We start from the raw sequence: 21,656 nt of genomic DNA, 5'->3' as shown, positions 1-21,656 counted from the left end.
CTTGTGGCTGCAGTGCATCTATACCATAGGACTGTTGGTTTTGTACAGTCTGAAGTGGCTGCTTACTGTAGAACAGGACAGCATTGGAAGTTTGCAAGGGTTCACATCCCCACAGAGCACAGAGTGGGAATTTGTCATCAAGATTTTGTTGGGTAACTGGTCTTTGAAAGAATTGAGTGTTATAGATGTCTTTGGTTGGGAATTGTATATATTTTAATTTAAAAAGGTAAGCTTTTTTAAAGTGGGTCAAATATTTTAATAATTGATAGTGTAAATGGTGAACCCCTCCTTATTAGTAAAACTACCAGTCTTGATTCCGAAGTGAATGAAATGGGGACATCAACAAAATATGTGACCCTAAAATAATTTACCAATGTCAAACTAAAATAGATCTCCGTTCTTTTACGTTATCTTAATCTTGTGTTAGACTATGATGTTAATAAATTGAGAAATAAATATATTTTTGTATGTTACCAGACACCAGCGATGAAAACTAGGCTAAACTAGCTAGGCTAGGCTTTATTCAAGTACCAAACTTAAGTACCATTTTGAGTTACTTTCACTTTATTTGGGTATTTCAGTTTTCTTTATATGTTTACTCTATTACATTTCAGGGGTAATATTGCACTTTTTACTCTACTATGTGTACCTGACAGCTGTAGTTACTTTGAAGATTTTAAATTCAAAACTCATGAGAAGAGAATTCCCCCACACTGTCCTTTTACTTGCAATAAACTTTATTGAATAAATAGTTTTTTAAAATTAATAAAGGTTATTGCAAGTGAAAAGACAGTGTCCAGGAATTCTCTCTTCTCTTGCCTATGGACATTTTCTCCTGCTTATCTGTCTACAAGAAGCTGAGGGTGTGCATGAGCCTTTACAGTTAACATTCAAAACTTATTAAAAGTAGCAATATTTTTTATAAAATATAGTTTATATATAAACTAGACTAAATTAGAACATCTAGTGTAGTTCAAATGAGCCCACCCTTGACCAGTTCCAACATTAAAATTTGTCTTGCACATTTATGCATCATTATTAATATTAAAATAAAGGTGACAGCAGCCATTTATCTGCATAAAGTGTACATTTAGTTTTGTTGTTTCAAGTCCATCTTGCTAATAATACTTCTGTATTTCTACTTTAGTCAAATTTGAATGCAGGACTTATACTTGTAAAAGATATGAATGTGTCCTCCACCACTGCTACCTCTCTGATGGTCGTGACTACTTGCAGTTGCAGTATTTCCGGCAGCACTAGAAGTAAGCACGGGTCAGTGCACTCTCCTGTGTGACCAGCAGGAGGCGACAGTAGTCTGTCTGAGCGGCTCAAACACACGCAGAAACACCACTGAGACGCCTCACAACAAGGAAGTCTGATAGTGGGATGTGTTCATCTGTCAAAACAGCATCCTAGCAGACATGGACACCCTGCAGTATCTAAACGCTTTTATCTCTGAGCGGCTGGCTGCGGCGGCTGTGGAGATTTTCGGGGCGGTGGAGAAAACGTTTACAGATTATCAGGGAGAAATTAGCCGATCCAAGCAGGAGATAGATCACCTGAGAACACTGGTGCTCTGTCCTCAAATCAGATTACACAGATCAGGTGTGTGGATTAAATGCTTCTACATGATAATGATGTATATCTCATCATTTAGGTAAACAAAGAGGCTGCAGCTCCTTTTAGTTTTTTCAAATAATGGCTCAGAGTAAGATCAGCCTATTTTTCATAAGGATGCTTTAAGAATGCATGTATAGTTAAGAAGCAGTGGCATGTGTTGACCTTTTAAAACTGAAAAACAATGTCCACATGACTCATTCTAGATTAAAATGTGAATTTAGAGGCATTTTTCATCTCCAGTCTCGCCTCTGTCTGCACTCGTATTTCACTCAACAGCTCAACAGGTCAGCCTTCACTACTGTGATGAGGAGGTTTCCCCTGTAAGCTGCCATGAGGAGGACGTCTGGGCCCCAGATGTGAGTCCAGAGCACCCGAGCACCCTGCACACTAAAGTCCAGAAGGCTGATCATCAGCGAGGGCCGTCCTGGAGGCAGCCATGTGACACCACAGTGTCTCCTCAGTTTGTGAAAAGAGAACATCATGAGGATTCACCCTCACACCTTTACAGAGTATTAACTGTTGAACAGATGGCAGATATCAAATCTGAACCTGATGGTGATGAGTTTATAACATCTCCATCAACCAGGGAGGCTGGTGAGAAGCCAGAGTCTTCTGGACTTCAGCAACTGAAAGGTGAGGAGAGGACTGGGTAGAAGCACATCTAGCCGAGGACTGAAAAAAGCTACGTTCATTATTTTGTTATTGTATCCTTGTGTGTTGGAGATTCTCTCTATACTGAGAGGTTTTGATCAGGTTTGTCGGGTCACACTTTTAAAACTTTTTCGGGTCATGCTTTTAAAACAGCATCACATCAGAAAATAATCTATTTGCACTCAGGTTATCTCGTCCCTTGATGACATTTTCACTGCATGCCAACAACAAGGTGAAACAACTTCCCAAATGCCACACTATATGTTCTTCTTTGCTTTAGTTTCAACATGCTGATGGTAACAGACAGTTTTTGGCTGTGCTAACTGCGTGGATGTAGTGATGGCAATGCTGGTCTGTCGGTCCGCCACTTTATTCCTGACTGAAATATCTCAATTTGCAACTATATGATGGATTGCCATGAAGTTTTGTACAGTCATTCATGGTGCCCGATGAATGAATCCTACTGATTTTGGTGACTTTTTCCCCTGTGCCACCATGAGGTTGAAATTTGTGGTTCAGAGTGAAATATACTGACAACTATCAGATGGATTGCCAAGAAATTTACAGCAACTATTCAATGTCCCTAGAGGATTCATCGTAACAATATATCAACATTTATTCCATGGATTGGCACACAATTTGGTACATGATTTCCAGACAGTGTATTCAAATGACTTTGGTGATCCTCTGATTTTTCTTCGCTTCAACAACTATTGGATGGATTGCTGTGAAATTTATGGTCCCCAGAGGATGAATTATAATAACTTTGATCTCCTGACTACTCATCCAGTGCCATCATTTGGGCAAAATTTGGTGAATAAAACTCGGTGTACAGGAGAAGACTTGTGCAACGTGTTTTAATTTAGCTCAAATGGAGCCTCACAGAGCTGCTAGCATGTCTTCTTAAGAGAGAATGATAATTATTGTTATTAGTAAAATATGTACAAATTGAGATACAAATGACAAGACAACAGATACTTGTAAAATGTAGTATATTTTCTCACTTTTCTCCTTGTAGATCCACTTGAGATCACTCATCATGAGCAGGATGAGTCTGATGAGCAGCAGTACACTGAACAAGCCTGGAGCCCCTGCCAGGACCGCGAGGACCCTGATCTTCCGTACATCAAAGTGGAAAGGTTTACACCATCTGCTCCTCTGGAAGAGACCGACCATGACTGCAAACTCCCTCTTCAGTCAGAGAGGAGTGTTTGTGATGAGGAAAAGAGTAGAGATGGTGAAGGAGAAGGCTACGAACTGAACAGAGTCTCTCAGCCCTTCTACTCGGTAAATCCAGACTGCCTCGCATCTCAAAGTGAATATAGTTACAGTACAGAAGGTGTGGTGAATGGAGAATGGATTAAAGTGCTCACACCAACAGGAACAATACAAAAGAAAAGACAAAACTCCAATTTGTGCTGTCAGGAAAGGGTAAGTGTTGAAACGGAAGAAGAAATAAATTATTTCACCAGGGAGAGAAGACACACGTGTCCCATCTGTGCAAAACGTTTTAAAGAGTCGAGCCATTTGAAGGATCATGTGAGAATCCACACAGGAGAGAAACCGTACCAGTGCAAGGAATGCAGCAAGAACTTCAGACAGAGCGGAGCTTTGACTTTGCACATGAGAATCCACACAGGGGAGCGACCGTACCAGTGCACAGACTGTGGCCGGCGCTTCAACCGAAAGGGCGACATGGAGACTCACAGGGTGACACATACAGGGGAGAGACCCCATCTGTGCATGGTGTGTGGGAAAAGCTTCAAAAGGAAGAGCAACTTAAACACACATCTAAAGACCCATGCAGAAGACAAAATGGATTACACTCAACCACTATGACTGTACAAATATTATACTACTACTATATACTACGAATACATCCATATAGTACTCACTGGAAAACATAGATAATATGTTGACTGCAGTGCATAATACGGTTCTGTCCATGGTTCACAATTAATTTCTCTAGGAGAAAGTATAGAGAAACATTTCTTGACTAACTGAAATTAATTTCATTTTTTTATCATCCCAAGAGATTTGTTTTTCTGCTTTGAAATTTATGGACAGTTCAAGTCTTAAAAGATGGGGAGCAAATTTTAACATTAAAATACATTGTATGAGATCATGTAAACTCTAGCTTTTACAATTTAGTCCCACGTGGTCCAGCAAATTATGGAAGCAAAGCTCTATTAATTAAATTTTTTTGAATGTACTGACTTTGTTTTTTATTTATTTCAAATGAGGTCGATGACTTTTATTGCCAGCAGGACTGTTACTGAATATCCTATAAGACAGCATCACATGGTTTGACTCCAGATCTTTCTCAGGGGTTTGTAGTCACACAAGGTGTCATGGAGGATGGTCACCAGGTTAGTAAAACTTACTAATATCCATTTATAGTATCACATTTAGTATCATGTATCCTTAATATCTGAACACTTCAGTAGAGGAAAATTGATTCCAAACAACACAAACACACAGAGCAGAAAGTAGAATTAAGTTGAATAAAATGATCAAATCTTACATGCTATAAGATGCAGCTCAAAATGCTTTAAAAAAGTTATTATGTTAATAGATCAGCAGCTGTCTAGACAGTTATCACAGTGACGGTGAGGTCAAAGGGAGATATAAATAATGATATTGAGCGGTTCTATTTTTGCACACTTATAGTTGTGAAAAAGTGTTGGACATTGTGGTAAAAGTCTTAAACAATGTTTAAACCCTACTTTCAGAGTTGTGAAAGTAACCTTTAGCCTGAGCTAAGCCACACTTTCCCTCCCTAAGTCATCTGATGGTACAACTTCATTGAGGACAATCAATTTCATTTGATTTAATTAATGTGATTATGTAATTCAGTTTAATTTAGAATTCAATGCATTTATTTTAGTAATTTATCCAATTGTATTTTATTAAGGTAATTTAATTTAAATCAATTAAATTTCTCACATTTTCTGACATTTTATATTCAAAATTACTAATTAATTGAGAGAATAACTGGCAGATTAATAGATGGTCAGTGTAATACAGGCTGTGGTTGTGAGTCTGTTGTAGTTCTAGTTGGTGCCAGAGATGTGATTAATATCAGGGTATTTCTGACCATCTTACCTGTTTCAGGTGTGAGACACTGAGAAGTTTGCGATTTTGTATCCTTTCATTTTTTGTTATGTGTGATCTGGTGGCACAGTGTGAATAAATCACCTTTTTTAATCTTTGACAACATCTCTAAGTCTAAGACCCCCACCACCTTCCTGGACCCTCTGACCACACTTCCCTACATACTGCCACACAGACAGGACAAGTTAAATGTCAGATTTGTTTCAAAAGCACATTTAAAAACAGATGTAGAATAAAGTGCTTTACAGAGAAACCTTAAATAAAATCATAAAAAATGAATAGGTAAATAACATGAAATTAAAACGATTTTATCGTTAACAAATCCTTTTGACAAGAAATAATACATTTAATGAAACATTTTAATGCACTTCCTGCAAGCATGTAACAACGATACATTTTCAAAATATGTATGTTTTGTCCTCTTCCTCTTCTTTCATCAGTGAAAGGTCTGGACATCGTTTTTCCTGGAAAAAGCAATTTAATTTGTATCTCCACCAATGGTTAAACTTGGTTCAGACACAACTTTGAAGGCCTCTAAGTAGCTGTCAACATTGTTGTTTTATCTACTAACTTAGTAGATAAAACAAAAAGTGACCTGTGACCCTCTATTAAAGTTTATAACTGAAATGAAAGACAAGGAAACGAAACTTAAATCAAGTTTCGATTTCTCAGTGAGTTTCCTGGTTTCATTGCAGTACATGCCCATTTTGCTGTCACACTGAAAACTGTCTCCAGCGGCAGTGGAGTGGATTTTGTATTGTTTTTTTATTTAATTTTTACAGAAATTAATGCTTGATAATGCGCATCTAATTCAAGAACACACACATACAGGGGAGTTAACAAATCCTTTTGACAAGAAATAATATATTTAATGAAACATTTTAATGCACTTCCTGCAAGCATGTAACAACGATACATTTTCAAAATATGTATGTTTTGTCCTCTTCCTCTTCTTTCATCAGTGAAAGGTCTGGACATTGTTTTTCCTGGAAAAAAGAGGCAAGTTTTCTTATTTTCTTAGCAATTTAATTTGTATCTCCACCAATGGTTAAACTTGGTTCAGACACAACTTTGAAGGCCTCTAACTAGCTGTCAACATTGTTGTTTTAGCTACTAACTTAGGAAAATACGTGTCATTTACGAGAAGACAGAGCTCATGTGTTCTCAAGATTTGCAGTACATCTTAGCCTTAACCTAATGTTTCTGGATGTCTTTCGGCCATTGCTGGAGTGTTTTAGGGTTTCAGCGATCATCCTCTCAGCCTCTTTCTCTGCCAGCCCTGGCTTAGACCTCATGACTGCTTCTACAATACATACAGTATATATCAGTTTGAATTTGAAATTGCTTGTGTTTTTATTTATTTTTTAATACAAACTGTCAATTTTGAGGTAAATAAGTGTTGTGTAGGCTTGTGATTCTGCTCATGGTTTGCTTATAATTGAAAGTTTCTTTAAGTGCATCAGTCTTCTTTTCCTGCCATTCAAACTTACAGTTGATCACAGAGCACACTGTGCTCTCAATCAGGAGCCGCTTGTTTCTTCTCCCACAGAGGCTGTAATTGCTCCACACTGTGCTTGAGGTCCAGAGCATTGTCTTCGCTGTTTGGTCCCTGGAATTTTGTCACCCAGGTCATCAGCCTCTTCAGGTTCTCCTCAATAGAGTCCACTTTTTGCTGCAGGAACTGAAGCATATATAAACACCAACTCAGCACACATTTAAATTATTGTACTTGAAAGCTTTTATTTTCAAGAGACATGCCCTCCCTGAAAACAGCTATTATCTTTTTATTTCATTCATATTAATAACAGGTGTGTTATGTAATTGGAAAGTGTGACCTATGGATAAAAAGCCAAAATAAAAGGCCTTATTGCTGTTTAAACAAACGTAAACAAACATTTCTGAATTCATGCCACATTCCTGACACTGCTCCGGCTTCTCTCCTGTGTGGATTCCCACATGATCCCTCAAATGTCTCGATTCTTCAAACCGCTTTTCCCTGATGGGAAGCATTTCCTCTCTCCCTAGTGAGAATATTAGCAACTTCTGTTCCAATAAATTCTTCTCCTCTGCTGTACAAGTCATAGATTTGCCTTGCCTTTTTCTTCTTTTGTCTTGTTCCTGTTAGTGTGAGTGCCTTAATCCTTTCTCCATTCACTTCCGTGTTGTTGCTGAGAGTCTGGTCTTGGCTGGGACTGTAAGAATGAGTTTCATCATGAACACTCTGACTGAAGAGAGAGGTTGTAGTCATGGTCGGTCTCTTCTAGAGGAGCAGATGATGTTCAGGGTACTGCTGCTCATCAGACCCATCCTGCTCATAATGAGTGATCTCAAGTGGATCTACAAGGAAACAAGTGAGAAATTATATATATATGTTATCTTGTCATTTGTATCTGAATGAAAAAAAACACAACCATGAGTGCATCCATGACCTCTTACACATTTTGTTACATGTTTTCATCTTGTTTAACGCCTATGTCTTCTTGAAAAAAATGAACAGCAAAAATCAGCATCCAGTGTTGCATTTAGGACCTGTGGAGCTGTTGATTGAAATAGGCTAAGAGTGTAGATAGAAGTGAGACTGGAGATGAAAAATGCCTCTAAATTCACATTTTAATCTAGAATCTAGAGTCATATAGACATTGTTGTTTTAAAGGTCAACACACGCCACTGCTTCTTAACCATGCATGCATTCTTAAAACATCCTTATGAAAAATAGGCTAATCTGAGCCATTATTTGAAAACAATATGACAAAAACTAAAAGGAGCTGCAGCCTCATCATGTCAGCTGCAACACTTTGTTTATAAAACGCAAATTAAATAATGTAAATGCATCTACTGTACCCTGTGTCACAGCTGCCAGGGATGAAAGTGTTAGTTCCACACACTTGATCTGTGTAATCTTACTTGAGGACAGAGCACCAGTGTTCTCAGGTGATCTATCTCCTACCTGGATCGGCTGATTTCTCCCTGATAATCTCCACTACCGCCGCAGCCAGCCGCTCAGAGATAAGAGCGTTTAGATACTGCAGGGTGTCCATGTCTGCTGGGGTGCTGTTTACACAGATGAACACATCCCATTATCAGACTTTGTTGTCATGAAACGTGTCAGTGGTGTTTCTGAAAGCACTGTCGCCTCCTGCTGGTCACTCAGGAGATTTTCCACCGACCTGTGCTCACTTCAGGTGCTGCCAGAAATACTGGAAGTGCAAGTTTACAACCACATAAAGCAGAGCAGCAACTTAAATCAATAGAGCGAGAAATACATATGAGGTGTTTGAACTTTGAGTATTTACATTTTGGGCTAAACCAAATAGTAGGCTATCATCTGCCCTTTTAGCTGCTCCCAGGCAACAACATTTTTCATTTTGGCACAGATAATTGACTGAGTTATTGGTCACCACAACTTCAACAGGTTTTTATGATGCGTGCAGAGATGCTTTGTGGTAAGTTAGTATTTAATGAAGGAAATGTGCTGGTGGTTCACGCCCTCATTGTGCTTAATATTGTCATTGACGTGCATAAAAATAAATTATGTTTGACTCAGCACCCCAACTGGCTTGACTACATACATAGCCTGGGCGGTTGTTAATTGCGTGCTTATTGTTTAGCCTATGCCTGAACAAGCGTTGAAACATAACAACTACAACACAGATAAAAGTTAGTTTAATATACTTTTTTTTTCTAATAAGGTACTTTTTATAATGGGTTTATACTGACCTTGTTAGAAGTAGCCTAAAAAAGTAATTTACTAATGCTTTGTACTGTAGATCAGTTTGATTGTTTATCTTCCTAACACAGGACACTTGTCTGTTTGTCTTTTTAACTCTTTAGTTCATCATGTACAACCTTCCAATGGACCGTTTCACCTCTGATCTTCTGGAAAAGTGCTCCAGGGCATCCAGATCAAAATCCATTCTTTAAAAATGTGTCGACATTTACAAAAAAAAAAAAAAAAAAAAAAAAAATTAGGGATCATTATAAAAACTCTTTATTATAACGTATTAACATTGATAAGATGACTTACTGACCTTTGCTGCTTTTTAGAGAGAAAGTGACCTGTGACCCTATTAAACCTATTAAAGTTTATAACTGCAAATTTATCAGCAAGTGAGCCCTTTAATTACTTTATTAATGATTTTTCTCACTAGCCACAAAAGATTTTTCACCTGACAACACAAATGTTGTTCTATTAACAGATCTTTAACCTGTTAGTAAAATATTTATTAACACGAATACATTACGATTACAACATTTCTGTGATGAACCACTATAATATAATAACAATCACAAAGTTGCAAATAGTATCTGACCTGACTGTTAAAGCCACCTTTTCATTTACAAAAATCATCATGTAAAATATATAGTGCATACTTATAAATGTAAGAAAGACTGGACTACATATTGCTTTTGATGATAGACAAAAATAAAACTTTTTAAATGGAAAAAGATGGACATATTGGTTAATTAATTAAAATCACTGACCACTACTGTCTTCAGTTTCTTCAGTGATTTTCAGCCACGCACCCAAATACCAGGTGGACTATTTATACAATGTGTCGTAGTTGAATTTAGATGACCGTATATACTCTGTTAACCCTGGGCTGGAGGTAGGTTCATTCACAAAACCTCATAACAAGGCATTTGTCACATGGAGAACAGGTTTATTCATTACATAGGCACAATGCTTCAACAGCGCCCTCCTTTAATATACGTTTCACCAATTTGTCACATAGAGTTCTGCAACTTTGGCGTTGGTCCCACTAAACATAGCAAGAGAAATGAAAGACAAGGAAACGAAACTTAAATCAAGTTTTGATTTCTCAGCGAGTTTCCTGGTTTCATTGCAGTACATGCCCATTTTCACCTGACGCACTGAAAACTGTCTACATACTGCTTATCAGCGGCAGTGGAGTGGATTTTAAATTGGTTTTTTAATTTAATTTTTACAGAAATTAATGCTAGAAAATGCGCATCTAATTCAAGAACAAGGTGAATCGCAAAGATTTTCCCGCTTTTAGAAAAAAATAAGTAGTTCATGTTAATCAAACAAGTGTATTTTTTTATTAATATTTAGTGGTGTTAAAAAAAAGAAAAACATTACAGAAAAACTTTACAGGAAACAACAAATCATCATGAACTCTCTGAACCAGCAGTATGAGGAGAAGGTGCGTCCCTGCATTGACCTCATTGATCGTCTTCGCTCTCTGGGTGTAGAGAAGGACTTGGCGCTGCCTGCTATCGCCGTTATTGGAGATCAAAGCTCGGGGAAGAGCTCTGTGTTGGAGGCGCTGTCAGGGGTGGCTCTGCCAAGAGGAAGTGGTAAGCTATTAAAAACAACTCTTTGCTTTGGACGCAGATACTTCACTATAAATTCGTATGTGTGAAACATTTTACCCTTTAACCCTCTATTGCATTAATTATTAGTTAAACAAAAAAAAATGTTTTGATGTGGTTTTATTACCTAAAATTGCTTAAACAATGGCAATCGGCCTATTTGAAAAAGATTTTTTAGGGGGTAGTTGGTAAAATGTTGCTATATGGCAACAATGCACAATCATGGAACTGTAATGTAAAAATCTAATTTTTTTCTAAAAAAACATTCTGTTATTGAAAACAAGACTAAACAAATCCAACTTATACTTAGTGAAATGTACAACCCAATAGTTACACTGTTAAATCTCTCTCTATAAAGCAAGGAATCTCTGTCTGTCTGTCTGTATGTATGTAAGTTTGTCCTATCCATATCTCGAGAACCGTTCATCCGATCTACTTCATACCTGGCAGGTGCATTGATGGGGAAATGAGGTTCTTTCAATGAGCAGTTCTCAAGAAATATATATATAAAAAATACCCCACAAATAACATTGATTTGCTTCTTCTACTGCCCGTGAAGTTAACAAACGGACAACGGCACTCTGCTAGTGCATCCCACACTGTGGTCAGAGATGGAATTACATACGCAGTGATAAGAAGCACCATAGAGAATGAATTGAAAAAGTTTAGAGAGTTAAGCTCTATTCCATTTCCTCATACACGGGAACTGCTGACAGAACACCTCGAACTGCGAACAAGGTCAATTATGACTCTTTTTATTAATAATTTTTGATCCATGGAGGTTTTATATTTGTTAAATTTTCCTTGAGCCGAGAAAAGTGATTTTTTAAAATGTGACGTCATCACAGTGTAAAGTCTATGGGCTGAGCGGGAACTCGCGGGCAGGGCCAGTGGGGGAAACAGCACTGCGCATATTCAGTGGGCCGCACAGCACGGAAGTAAACCGGGAAGCTAGAAACTTTTTTGACATATGTGCCAGCCGAGCAATTCGTATTGGACTGAATGGGCGCCATTTTTGGTCCAGTATCCAGCTCTTATAATACATTCATGATCCAGCTGTAGCCGCAACATGAATGTGAAGGAAGTTGAACTTCCAAATATGGTTCGTGACCTCTAGGGTCACAGAAGAGACCGCGCCCAAAATGTGATGACACTTATCTCAGCCGCTCAGCTGGTGTTGACACAGGAAAAGAAAAGATGGCACACAGAGTTCAGGAGAGAATGCCAAACTTTGACAAAATATGGTTAATGAACATCTTATAGTTTATATTCACGGATTGCATGAAGATCCCAGTAAAGGTTTAGTAATGGACCCCTAATGCTTCATTGCGGAGGGGTGTTCAGCCCATATCAATAACATACTAAACTACATAGGCTAATGTGAGATTCAGAAATGAGACTAAAAATCATTATTTTCAAGTTATAGTAAGTGCACGTTTGAAACTTTAATGATCCCATGATGTGAAGTTTGCAAAAGTTATTCAATTAGTCACATTCACTGGCGACTGGTCATTAGGGGCAGGCACAGCCCCACCTGCTGTCACCAGAAAGAACTGTTCAAACAAATGATGTTATCAATTTTCAAATTTTTATCTGCTATAATTTATTATCTATGAATATAGCATCTTCATAAATTGCATTATATAATTTGTGTTAGATTTTAGTTCATTTTTAATTGTTCCCTGCCTTGCTGCTTCAGACTGCGTTTTCCTGATTCATGTCCGCAGCGGGCCTACGGTGGCCGGCGTGAATGTGCCTCTCTCTCACAATGCAATGTGTATTGTACGTGGGAAAATATTAATACGCATGCTCAGAGTGTTAGTGTATTCAATGTAGATCACACGAAATTAATGACAAGTGGAGCAGACAGCCCGTAGCCCCACTAAAGCGTCATTTCATATTTCACAGTTGATTGGCTCTCTGTCTGACAGAGACCTGAGCTTGGTTGTGTCGGCTTATGACGATAGAATATCGCATTTTTAATTAAGCAATATTACAGAGAGGGTGTGCTTCAGTGATGCGGTCAAGCGCCTCGTTCCTGACTGCATCACTGTCGTGAGTCAGCCAGCCTACTTGAGCTAATGCTTTCTAGAGATTGTGGCATTTCCCAAACTGAATAAATACCACACATATAAACACAAAACTGCTTTGCTAGCTCAATCTTGTTGTAACTAAGATATTTCGATATTATATATAGATATTTCAATCCACTCAGTAAATGGTCCGTTTTGTTTTCCCTACAACCCCTAATCAGTTCATTTCAGTCCAGTTTCACAAACATAAACGAAAGACAACTCAAAAGTCCGCTTCGGGTCCCCCCCCCCAAAAAAAAAAACAAAACAAAACAAACCAAGGACGCTAACAAAGCAACACAGCACATACACTAAATCCAACAGAAACGTCAGATAGGTCGGAACACCGTGTTTAACTACATATCTTTAAACGTTACAGTTACGGCTGAAAATGACAACAGAAAAAAAACAAGTTTGCCAAGTTCACATATCTCCGCAGTTCAAATCAACCACCAGTCATCTACCCAGAAATGCCTGTTGTTGTTAGCGCGACGTCATGGTCTGTAATTCTAATGAATGGCTGAGTAATATTTTTAGTGATGAGGCTTTTTTCATTTGATCATGGCTAGGTGTGCTGTCATACTGATTTGAGCACGTCTAGTTGACCAATCAGATTGCTTGGTCGGAACTTTCTCTCTCTCTCTCTCTCTCTCTCACTCACTCTCTCACTCCTTGACTCACTCACACACACTCTCACTCTCTCTCTCACTCACTCTCTCACTCTCTCTCTCACTCACTCACTCATTCTCTGACCCACTCACTCTGTCTGACTCACTCACTCACTCTCTGACTCACACACACTCTTACTCACTCTCTCTCTCTCACTCTCTGACTCACTCACTCACTCACTCTGTCTGACTCACTCACATACTCTCACTTACTCACTCTCTCTCTCTCTTCCTCTGTATATGTGCACAAGACCTGCTAGAAGCAGCCACTTTGTTGTTAAAAGTGTTTTGTGGACCCATAAAATGTTAAAAAAAACAACAACAACACATCAGTAGCAAGAGCAAGTACTGTGGTTTTCCTGGTATGTAGCCCATCTATTGAGGTAGTTGGTGACCCATCAAGTTTTTACAAATAAAAACACCAACACCACATTTTCTGTAAATACTATGTGTAATATACGGAGTGTGCAAGAAAGGACAGTCAGAGTTGACGCTGAGTCATAATGTTTTATTGGCACTTAGCCTACAGCTAACTCTGCTAACACTGATGCAGTACAGTAACTGCATACACACAAGCCAACTACAGACACACACACAAGTCGCATAAAACCCAACTCAGAAACAATACATTACACAATGTTTTCTTTGATATAGCTAGTATATATGAATTGCCTTATTTAATTACTTTAAACCACACAAGTCACAGTCACATTGTCACTGCTGTGTATGGCTCCTGGCAACAACCATGGGCATGTCTTCTTCTATGGTTTTTAATGCAGGCAAAAAAAAAGAACAGTCCTGACAGTGGAGCTTTCCAGAGAATGGAGCCTGCACATCATCTGGCTGAGATGAAAAGGAGCATTTCTGATTCCCCCACAGACCTTTGTTATTTTTAATAACATACAACTAACAATACACTAAAAAAACACAGTAACATTATTTTTTACTGCAAAAGGTATGATTAAATGTGACTTCAGTTGGATTTCAATAAATGTTTAATGACAGGCCCAATCATTAACCTATTTTTATTGACAATATAACTTACACCTTGACCTGAAAAATCATATATGTGAAGAAAGTCATGTAGACAGAAATGTTGCAAATAAATATACTCATAGTAATCGAGACAATGTGTGGAAGTTTCTTCACTTTTACTCAAGTTGCTCATTCTGATGTGCCTGTCACACATTTAGATGTACAGACCTATTTTTCAATTTTATAAATTATTTGAGACCCAATTTTTAATTGAAATTATTTATGTACTGTCTGAGATATGTTGCTGTGTGGTAAGAACATGGGATTTCACTTTTTGCTCCTCGTCTCATCATTCACTCTCCCGTGATTCAGGCATTGTAACAAGATGTCCTCTTGAACTGAAGATGAAGAGAAAGAAAGAGGGAGAGGAGTGGTATGGAAAGATAAGCTACAAGGACTATAAGGAAGTTATAAAAGACCCTGCAGATGTGGAGAAAAAGATCAGAGAAGGTACAGTATACCGTATTCTTAAATGTCCTTAACAATTAAGCCAAGTATTGAAGGAGGTTAAAGGTTTAATTTGCTGCTCGGTGATCAGCATGCCCATCCTTTGTAATCATCATATATCGGTCTCTCTCTCTCCAGCTCAAGATAAAATTGCCGGGGTCGGGGTGGGGATCAGTAATGACCTCATCAGTCTGGAGATCGCCTCTCCTGATGTTCCAGACCTGACACTCATTGACCTGCCCGGCATCACCAGAGTGGCTGTCAAGGGACAACCAGAGAACATTGGAGAGCAGGTATAGTAGTTCAGGTCTCAGTACTATATCTTGACAACTGGAGCAATTTCCACAAAATCTGGTATAAACAATCATGGTCCTCAGATGACGATTTTGTTTAGCAAACGTAACACTGGCTCCTAGCTTGAGTCTGACTGGGCTGTTTGCAGGAGTGTTACCAAATTCAACAAGAGCAGGACAGAGCTGCTAACATATGCCTACACTGTGGTACAGTATCTAGGGCCTGCTTCCACACAGTGGGGAAACTACACTGTTTTTACATAACCTGTAACCCACAAAACTGTCCTGGGAAATAACAGTGGGTTAAGCTACTACTGTAAGTGCTAAGCCAATTAGCTGGACAACATTTGCAATTTACGTTAGTGCATATAAACACACAGTTGAATCCATTCCTTACACTTTTTCTCATCTATTTTTTGTTTTGGGAAGGCTAAAAGCCACCACCCTGCAAACTTACACACAGTATGACTCTTAATACAGCCCCATGCACATCGCTTCTGCATGTGGAGAAAGCCAAAGCTTGACAAGCGTTGCCTAGTTATGGTTGCTCAGCAATAATTGGACAATTGCTGTTTGGAGGAGGGGTTTAGTAAATGGTTTTTGTTAACAGCATACTGAAAAATCGAGGAGAAACCCTTTCGAATTAGGTAACAGCATGGCATTTCTTCCTTACATGTATTGCACCACTAGTGGTAAGAAGATTTCTCATTCATCCAACAAGTTTGTTCTCTGGTCTGTAACGCCTATTAAAACCTCACAAGGCCGCTAGGCTACAGTTATTTAGTCTTGTTATAATGTAGTTCTTTATTATTTGATTAGAACAGTGCAAAGCACATTGCTGATTTGGTAGTTGTGCAGTTTATAATCTTAGACTTGATATAATATGAATCAATACTTTCAGATAAAGTTAATGATCGAAAGGTTCATCAAAAAACAAGAGACCATCAGCTTGGTGGTTGTTCCATGCAACGTGGACATAGCAACCACAGAGGCTTTGAACATGGCACAGCAGGTGGATCTTGATGGAGAGAGGACTTTGGGTAAATATATTGGATTTTTTTTTTAAGCCACCAAGTTTTTAGGTAGCTCAAAACCTTACTGTCCTTTAGTAGTTCTAAGTAAACTTTGTCTAAATTCCTCTGTCTCTTAGGTATCTTGACCAAACCTGATCTAGTGGACAAAGGCACAGAAGAGACAGTGGTTCACATCGTTCATAATGGCGTCATCCCCCTGAAGAAGGGCTACATGATCGTCAGGTGCAGGGGTCAGAAGGAGATCAAACAGAAGGTGTCTCTTACTGAAGCAACAGAAAAAGAGAAAGCCTTCTTCAGTGATCATGTGCATTTCAAGTGAGTTCACTCTTTTTGATGATTATGTAAACAACGTTTTGCAGATTCACAGGTTGTGTAACCTTTTATTTCATTCTGTAGAACTCTCTATGATGAAGGCTATGCCACTGTTCCTAAACTGGCTGAGAAACTCACCATTGAGCTGGTGCATCATATCCAGGTGAATACAGGGACACACATGACAACTGATCGGTCAAAGACTAAAAATCAGTGCCAGTTGATGGAAACAGTCTTTATGTGTGGTTTGTCTAGTAGGTTTTAGCTAGTCCTCAGATTTGTCCCCAGCTTTACAGCTTCACTTTAACGGTTCACTACAAATTACTTGGCTGACTTTGAGTGTTAATATTTTGAGCCATGTGTGATTTCTAGAAATCTCTGCCTCGACTGGAGGAGCAAATAAAGGGGAAACTAAAACAGACTCAGACAGATCTGGATAGATATGGGAATGGACCCCCATCTGACAGAACTGGGAGACTCGGTTTCCTCATTGATGTGAGTTTATCGGCTTTTTTATCTTTTAAGTAACATACAAAACACTGCATCTCCTAACCCAAATTACTCCTTATACAATAGGACATACAGTACATTTATTCTCATGTCTTTTATCTATTATTTAGAGAGTGACAGCGTTTACACATGACGCTATCAGCCTCACCACAGGGGACGAACTAAAATTTGGAGTCAATATCTTTTCCATACTCAGAAAAGAGTTTGCAGCATGGAAAGATACCATAGACCGCTCTGGAATAACATGTAAGTGCATAAACATCCTGGTCATTACATCTATTTTGGTGTCTTTGCTTTCATACTGCAAAGCTGTAACATAATATGTGAGCTCTTAAGGAAAATATTGTTTCCTCTGGTGTTTTGTTTTCTTCTTGATGTGAAAAGTGCAACATGTTTTACATTTCCAAATACAAAGTAATAACTTTTATAACTACGTAAATTTGCTCTACTGACCTCTGCTAATCAACAAATGAACTACTTTACATCTACTTTTTCTTTCACAAATTCATTCATGTTGCAGTCAACTGGAATATTGAGAGAGAGGTAGCTCAGTATGAGCGAAAGTACCGTGGAAGAGAATTGCCAGGATTCATCAACTACAAGACCTTTGAGGGCATGGTCCAGGAGCACATCAAACATCTTGAAGATCCTGCTATCCTGAAACTCAAGGAAGTGGCAGGTATGTCTCATACCTCAATACAGTTTTTATTTGACCATGTATTTTTCACCTTGTTACTGATTTGTATGTTTATTAGAAATTGTGAAGAAAGAGCTGTTTAAGCTGGCACAGTGCAGCTTCGTTGGATTCCCTAACCTCGTCACAATAGCCAAGGTATCATTTTCATTGTCAGTTGCTACTGTATATAATGTTACATGGCCAAGGAGGGGCCACAGAGAAAAAAACAAAACAAATTTCGTGCTCTTGATTCAATAATTCATGCACACGGATTATTTAATTAGTGCTCTTGATTTATCTATGTTGCCTGTTCCCCTCTTGTTGAGGGCACCAAACACACTCAGCCAGCTAGAAGTTTGACAAATGTCTTTTTATGTGCTGATGTATGTTGAATGAAGAGCGGGTAGAACTTGATTTGCTCCAGGTTTGCGAGCAATCCTGACATACTGGCATGACATATGCAGGAGTGTGAAAGTTTTTGCAGCAAAAAAGTCTCAGATCTCAGAGTGTTGTACTGACAAGCCAAAACCCAAAATATACCCATTTAGTCCAAGATCAAAATAAAACCTTATTAAATCCAAGCGATCCCTAGTGAGGGTGTACGCAGGAGGAGAGAATGGCATGATGGTGAATTCTCTTAAATTGAAAGCACAAATTATTAAATTGAGAGCATGAAATATTAATTATTGTTGTTATGTTTTTCCTGTGGGCTCCATATAATTTGACTAAATATTGTTAAATATCTCCTGATACATTTCTATGTTCTTTAGGTGAAAATTGAAGCTATTGTAAACAAGAAGGAAATTACAGCAGAGTCCATGCTGAGGACTCAGTTTAAGATGGAGTTGATCGTCTACACTCAGGACAGCACATACAGCAAGAAGTTAGGGAAACGGAAGAGAGAAGAAGTAGAACAGGAGAAAATCACTGGCCGCGCTCTCAGCAGTAATGACACTGGGGCCACCTTGAAAGAGATGATGAAACACATTAAATCCTATTACCAGGTAAGAATAATTCTACATGTTGTGTTTCACAGCATTTCATAAATCATACACATCTTAAATAAACTATAAAGATAGTAATTTTCATGAATTACTGTAATTCGTGGCTGTAATTGTTTAGGATGGCTCACAGGAGAAACTCTCCAAAGGCAACACTTTCAAAACACTTTGTTCATGAGTGATTCACAAATAGTGAGATCATAATGATCTAATAATCAGTAAATTTACTAACAAGTGGTTTAGTTTTATATATGGTTTATCAGTGACATCCAAATAATATATAGACAAGGACATTATTAGTATTGATGATAGGGAAATAGTAAATAGTAAAATGTTTCCTGCTGTATGTATGTGAAAAGAGACAGTGAAGACAGGCAAACCTCATGTGTACAACGCTTTGGACAAAAGTGTTTGCCAAATGGATTCATTCAATATGTAAATGATACTGAACAGCAGAAATTAACAATACATTTACTAAGACCAGTCTTTATTTTAAAGTGCCACCCAAAAAAGCTAAAATTTAGAGCATTATCTTTGTCCTCCCACAAACCACAGATTGCTGGTCAGCGTCTGGCTGATCAGATCCCACTGGTGATCCGCTACCAGATGTTGCAGGAGTCTGCTGTCCAACTGCAGAGGGAGATGCTGCAGATGCTTCAGGACAAGGAGAAAACCGAGTCCCTGCTTCATGAGGAACATGGCATAAAAACCGAGAGAACCAACCTTCAGGGTCGCATCAAGCGCCTGTCAAATGCACGCATTTTGCTGACTGAGTTTAGTATGAACATATACAACTTCAACACATCTCCAGTGCAAAACCTAAACCCAGATTTCTAATTAGCACATTTAAATGTGCTAATTCAGCATTCTTTATTTCTCTACCATGCATATTTCTGAGCATAATTAGTCATTTATTTTAGAGATTTAATATCCATGTTTTCTGAGACTTTTCATTCAATATGTTCATGTTTCATAAAAATTCTCTCAATAGGTCTCAATAGTTTGATCTGTGTATATGATATGTAAGTTTACTTTGGTTGAAAATGTATTAATAGCAGCATTAGTAGCTTATGATTTATTTGCTGTGCTGATTTAGTTTCAGTAGTGGTTGAGTTATTGCTTCATTCCTGTGTTTAGACAATAACTGTGTTTGAAGTGAAACTATCTTTGTTGGATTATTATTTATTGGAAGTAGGAATTATGATGTCTAGATTAATATTTTTGTTGTCCTTTTTCTTCTGTTGGCAAATAAAACATCTCAAACTATTCTTTTTAAAAGAATGGACTGGAACCCCTGCTTTTGCTTTTTGATTGACTGTATATAATTATGGATGATGTGTTTCCACCTCCTACCACTATGCAAAAGTGGAGCCAAAATAGCTCCTTTCCGGGAGCTGCCAGAGTTGGGCTACAGGATCTTACTCAGATTAAACATGTCTACAAAGTCTCTAGTATTTCCATATAAACACCATTTTGCCACAACCACACCTTTACTCCACTGCTGGATAACACTTTTGCTATATGATGTGTAAAAGGGCTTAAGTGCATAAAGGACTTTATTTGGACAGCAAATTTGCATCTTCTGGTCAATTAAGCTTAAAGTGCACTCTAATTATTTTCTAATTATTTATATGCAACTCAGGCATTTTGTGAGGAAGTCTTACAAGAAAAGTGGCTATAAAAAAGGGCGTCCGATTTTGCCGAAAACTTGATAAAATGAACATGGGGTAGGTATTAATTGAGAAGTGGGTAGAACTGGCAAGATTGGGTGTCAGTCAAAAAATTGGTAAAATGAGTAAGTTAAAATGAAATGAGTTAAAATGTGTTACTGGAAAATGGCTAAAATGAAAAGGGCGTCCTATTTTGCCGAAAACCTGATAAAATGAACATTGAGTAGGTATTAATCGAGAAATGGGTAAAATTAGTGACATTGGGTGTTTGTAAAACAATGGGTAAAATGAGTGGGGGGGGGGTCTTACTCTAAAATGGGTAAAGTGAGTAAGGGGGGGAGTTACTCGAAAAATGGCTTAAATGAAAAGGGCGTCCAATTTTGTCGAAAACTTGATAAAAGGAACATGGGGTGGGTATTAATCGAGAAATGAATGCAATTGGTAGGATTGGGTGTTAGTCAAAAATTGGGTAAAATGAGTGGGGGGAGGACGTTGTTACTCGTAAAAATGGGTACAGTGACTGGGGTGGGGGTGTTACTCGAAAAGTGGCTAAAATGAAAAGGGCGTCCGATTTTGCCGAATACTTGGTAAAATGAACATGGGGTAGGTATTAATCGAGAAATGGGTAAAATTAGTGACATTGGGTGTTAGTCAAAAAATGGGTAAAATGAGTAAGGGGGGGTGTTAATTGACAAGTGAGTAAAGTGCGTAAGGGGGGGTTTTTACTCGAAAAATGTCTAAAATGAAAAGCGCGTCCAGTTTTGCCCAATAATTGATAAAATGAACATGGGGTAGGTATTAATTGAGAAATTGGTAGAACTGGCAAGATTGGGTGTCAGTCAAAAAATGGGTAAAATGAGTAAGGGGGGGGGTTACTGGAAAAATGGCTGAAATGAAAAGGGTGTCTGATTTTGCCGAAAACTTGATAAAATGAACATGGGGTAGGTATTAATTGTGAAATGGGTAAAATTAGTGACATTGGGTGCTTGTCAAATAATTGACAAAATGTGGAAGGGGGGGTTGTTACTCGAAAATGGATGAAGTGAGTAAGGGGGAGGTTTTACTTGAAAAATTGTTAAAATGAAAAGTGCGTCCAACTTTGTCAAAAACTTGATAAAATGAAGATGCGGTGGGTATTAATCGAGAAATGGGTAAAATTGGTAGGATTGGATGTTAGTCAAAAATGGGTAAAATGAGTAAGGGGGGATGTTATTCATAA

The 21,656-nt window shown here is 38.2% G+C and overlaps 2 protein-coding genes and 1 long non-coding RNA gene across 6 annotated transcripts; 2 read left to right on the top strand and 1 right to left on the bottom strand.

Annotated features, from left to right (window-relative positions):
- The first annotated feature begins 1,354 nt into the window (after positions 1–1,354).
- Positions 1,355–4,483, top strand: LOC121894228 (zinc finger protein 544-like). The gene is made up of 3 exons (XM_042406674.1): positions 1,355–1,605; positions 1,897–2,253; positions 3,290–4,483. Exons 1-3 carry the CDS (start codon positions 1,422–1,424, stop codon positions 4,108–4,110), a joined length of 1,362 nt encoding a protein of 453 aa, XP_042262608.1. The 5' UTR covers positions 1,355–1,421; the 3' UTR covers positions 4,111–4,483.
- A 1,798-nt stretch (positions 4,484–6,281) lies between these two features.
- On the bottom strand, positions 6,282–8,518 carry LOC121894161. 3 transcript variants are annotated; one of them, XR_006095494.1, is made up of 3 exons: positions 8,333–8,518; positions 6,580–7,722; positions 6,282–6,371 (listed from the first exon to the last, which is right to left on the bottom strand). It is a non-coding gene; the product is annotated as an uncharacterized LOC121894161 (long non-coding RNA). The 3 variants fall into 3 exon arrangements; XR_006095493.1 differs by having other exon boundaries at positions 6,282–6,688; positions 6,876–7,722; XR_006095495.1 differs by having other exon boundaries at positions 6,876–7,722.
- A 1,719-nt stretch (positions 8,519–10,237) lies between these two features.
- Positions 10,238–20,025, top strand: LOC121894160 (interferon-induced GTP-binding protein Mx-like). Of its 2 annotated transcripts, none has more exons than XM_042406563.1 (12): positions 10,238–10,704; positions 14,807–14,944; positions 15,080–15,234; positions 16,136–16,274; positions 16,385–16,583; positions 16,665–16,743; positions 16,953–17,075; positions 17,201–17,336; positions 17,611–17,769; positions 17,846–17,922; positions 18,537–18,770; positions 19,323–20,025. In XM_042406563.1, exons 1-12 carry the CDS (start codon positions 10,518–10,520, stop codon positions 19,602–19,604), a joined length of 1,908 nt encoding a protein of 635 aa, XP_042262497.1. In that variant the 5' UTR covers positions 10,238–10,517; the 3' UTR covers positions 19,605–20,025. The 2 variants fall into 2 exon arrangements, with proteins under 2 accessions (XP_042262497.1, XP_042262498.1); XM_042406564.1 differs by lacking the exon at positions 10,238–10,704 and adding an exon at positions 11,322–11,457.
- The last annotated feature ends 1,631 nt before the right edge of the window (positions 20,026–21,656 follow it).

The sequence above is a fragment of the Thunnus maccoyii genome, chromosome 3 (assembly GCF_910596095.1).
Source record: "Thunnus maccoyii chromosome 3, fThuMac1.1, whole genome shotgun sequence".
NCBI classification, from domain to species: Eukaryota; Metazoa; Chordata; class Actinopteri; order Scombriformes; family Scombridae; genus Thunnus; species Thunnus maccoyii.
Note: the sequence above shows the minus strand (reverse complement) of the source record. Positions and strands in the feature narration are given on the sequence as shown.

Bases quoted from the DNA above. Each gene is read 5' to 3' on its own strand.
- LOC121894160 (XM_042406563.1), top strand. From the start codon at position 10,518: ATGAACTCTCTGAACCAGCAGTATGAGGAGAAGGTGCGTCCCTGCATT. The intron at 16,744-16,952 runs GTGAATACAGGG...TGTGATTTCTAG, and splicing joins AGCTGGTGCATCATATCCAG to AAATCTCTGCCTCGACTGGA. The intron at 18,771-19,322 runs GTAAGAATAATT...CACAAACCACAG, and splicing joins ACATTAAATCCTATTACCAG to ATTGCTGGTCAGCGTCTGGC.
- LOC121894228 (XM_042406674.1), top strand. From the start codon at position 1,422: ATGGACACCCTGCAGTATCTAAACGCTTTTATCTCTGAGCGGCTGGCT. The intron at 1,606-1,896 runs GTGTGTGGATTA...TTCACTCAACAG, and splicing joins AATCAGATTACACAGATCAG to CTCAACAGGTCAGCCTTCAC. The intron at 2,254-3,289 runs GTGAGGAGAGGA...TTCTCCTTGTAG, and splicing joins TGGACTTCAGCAACTGAAAG to ATCCACTTGAGATCACTCAT.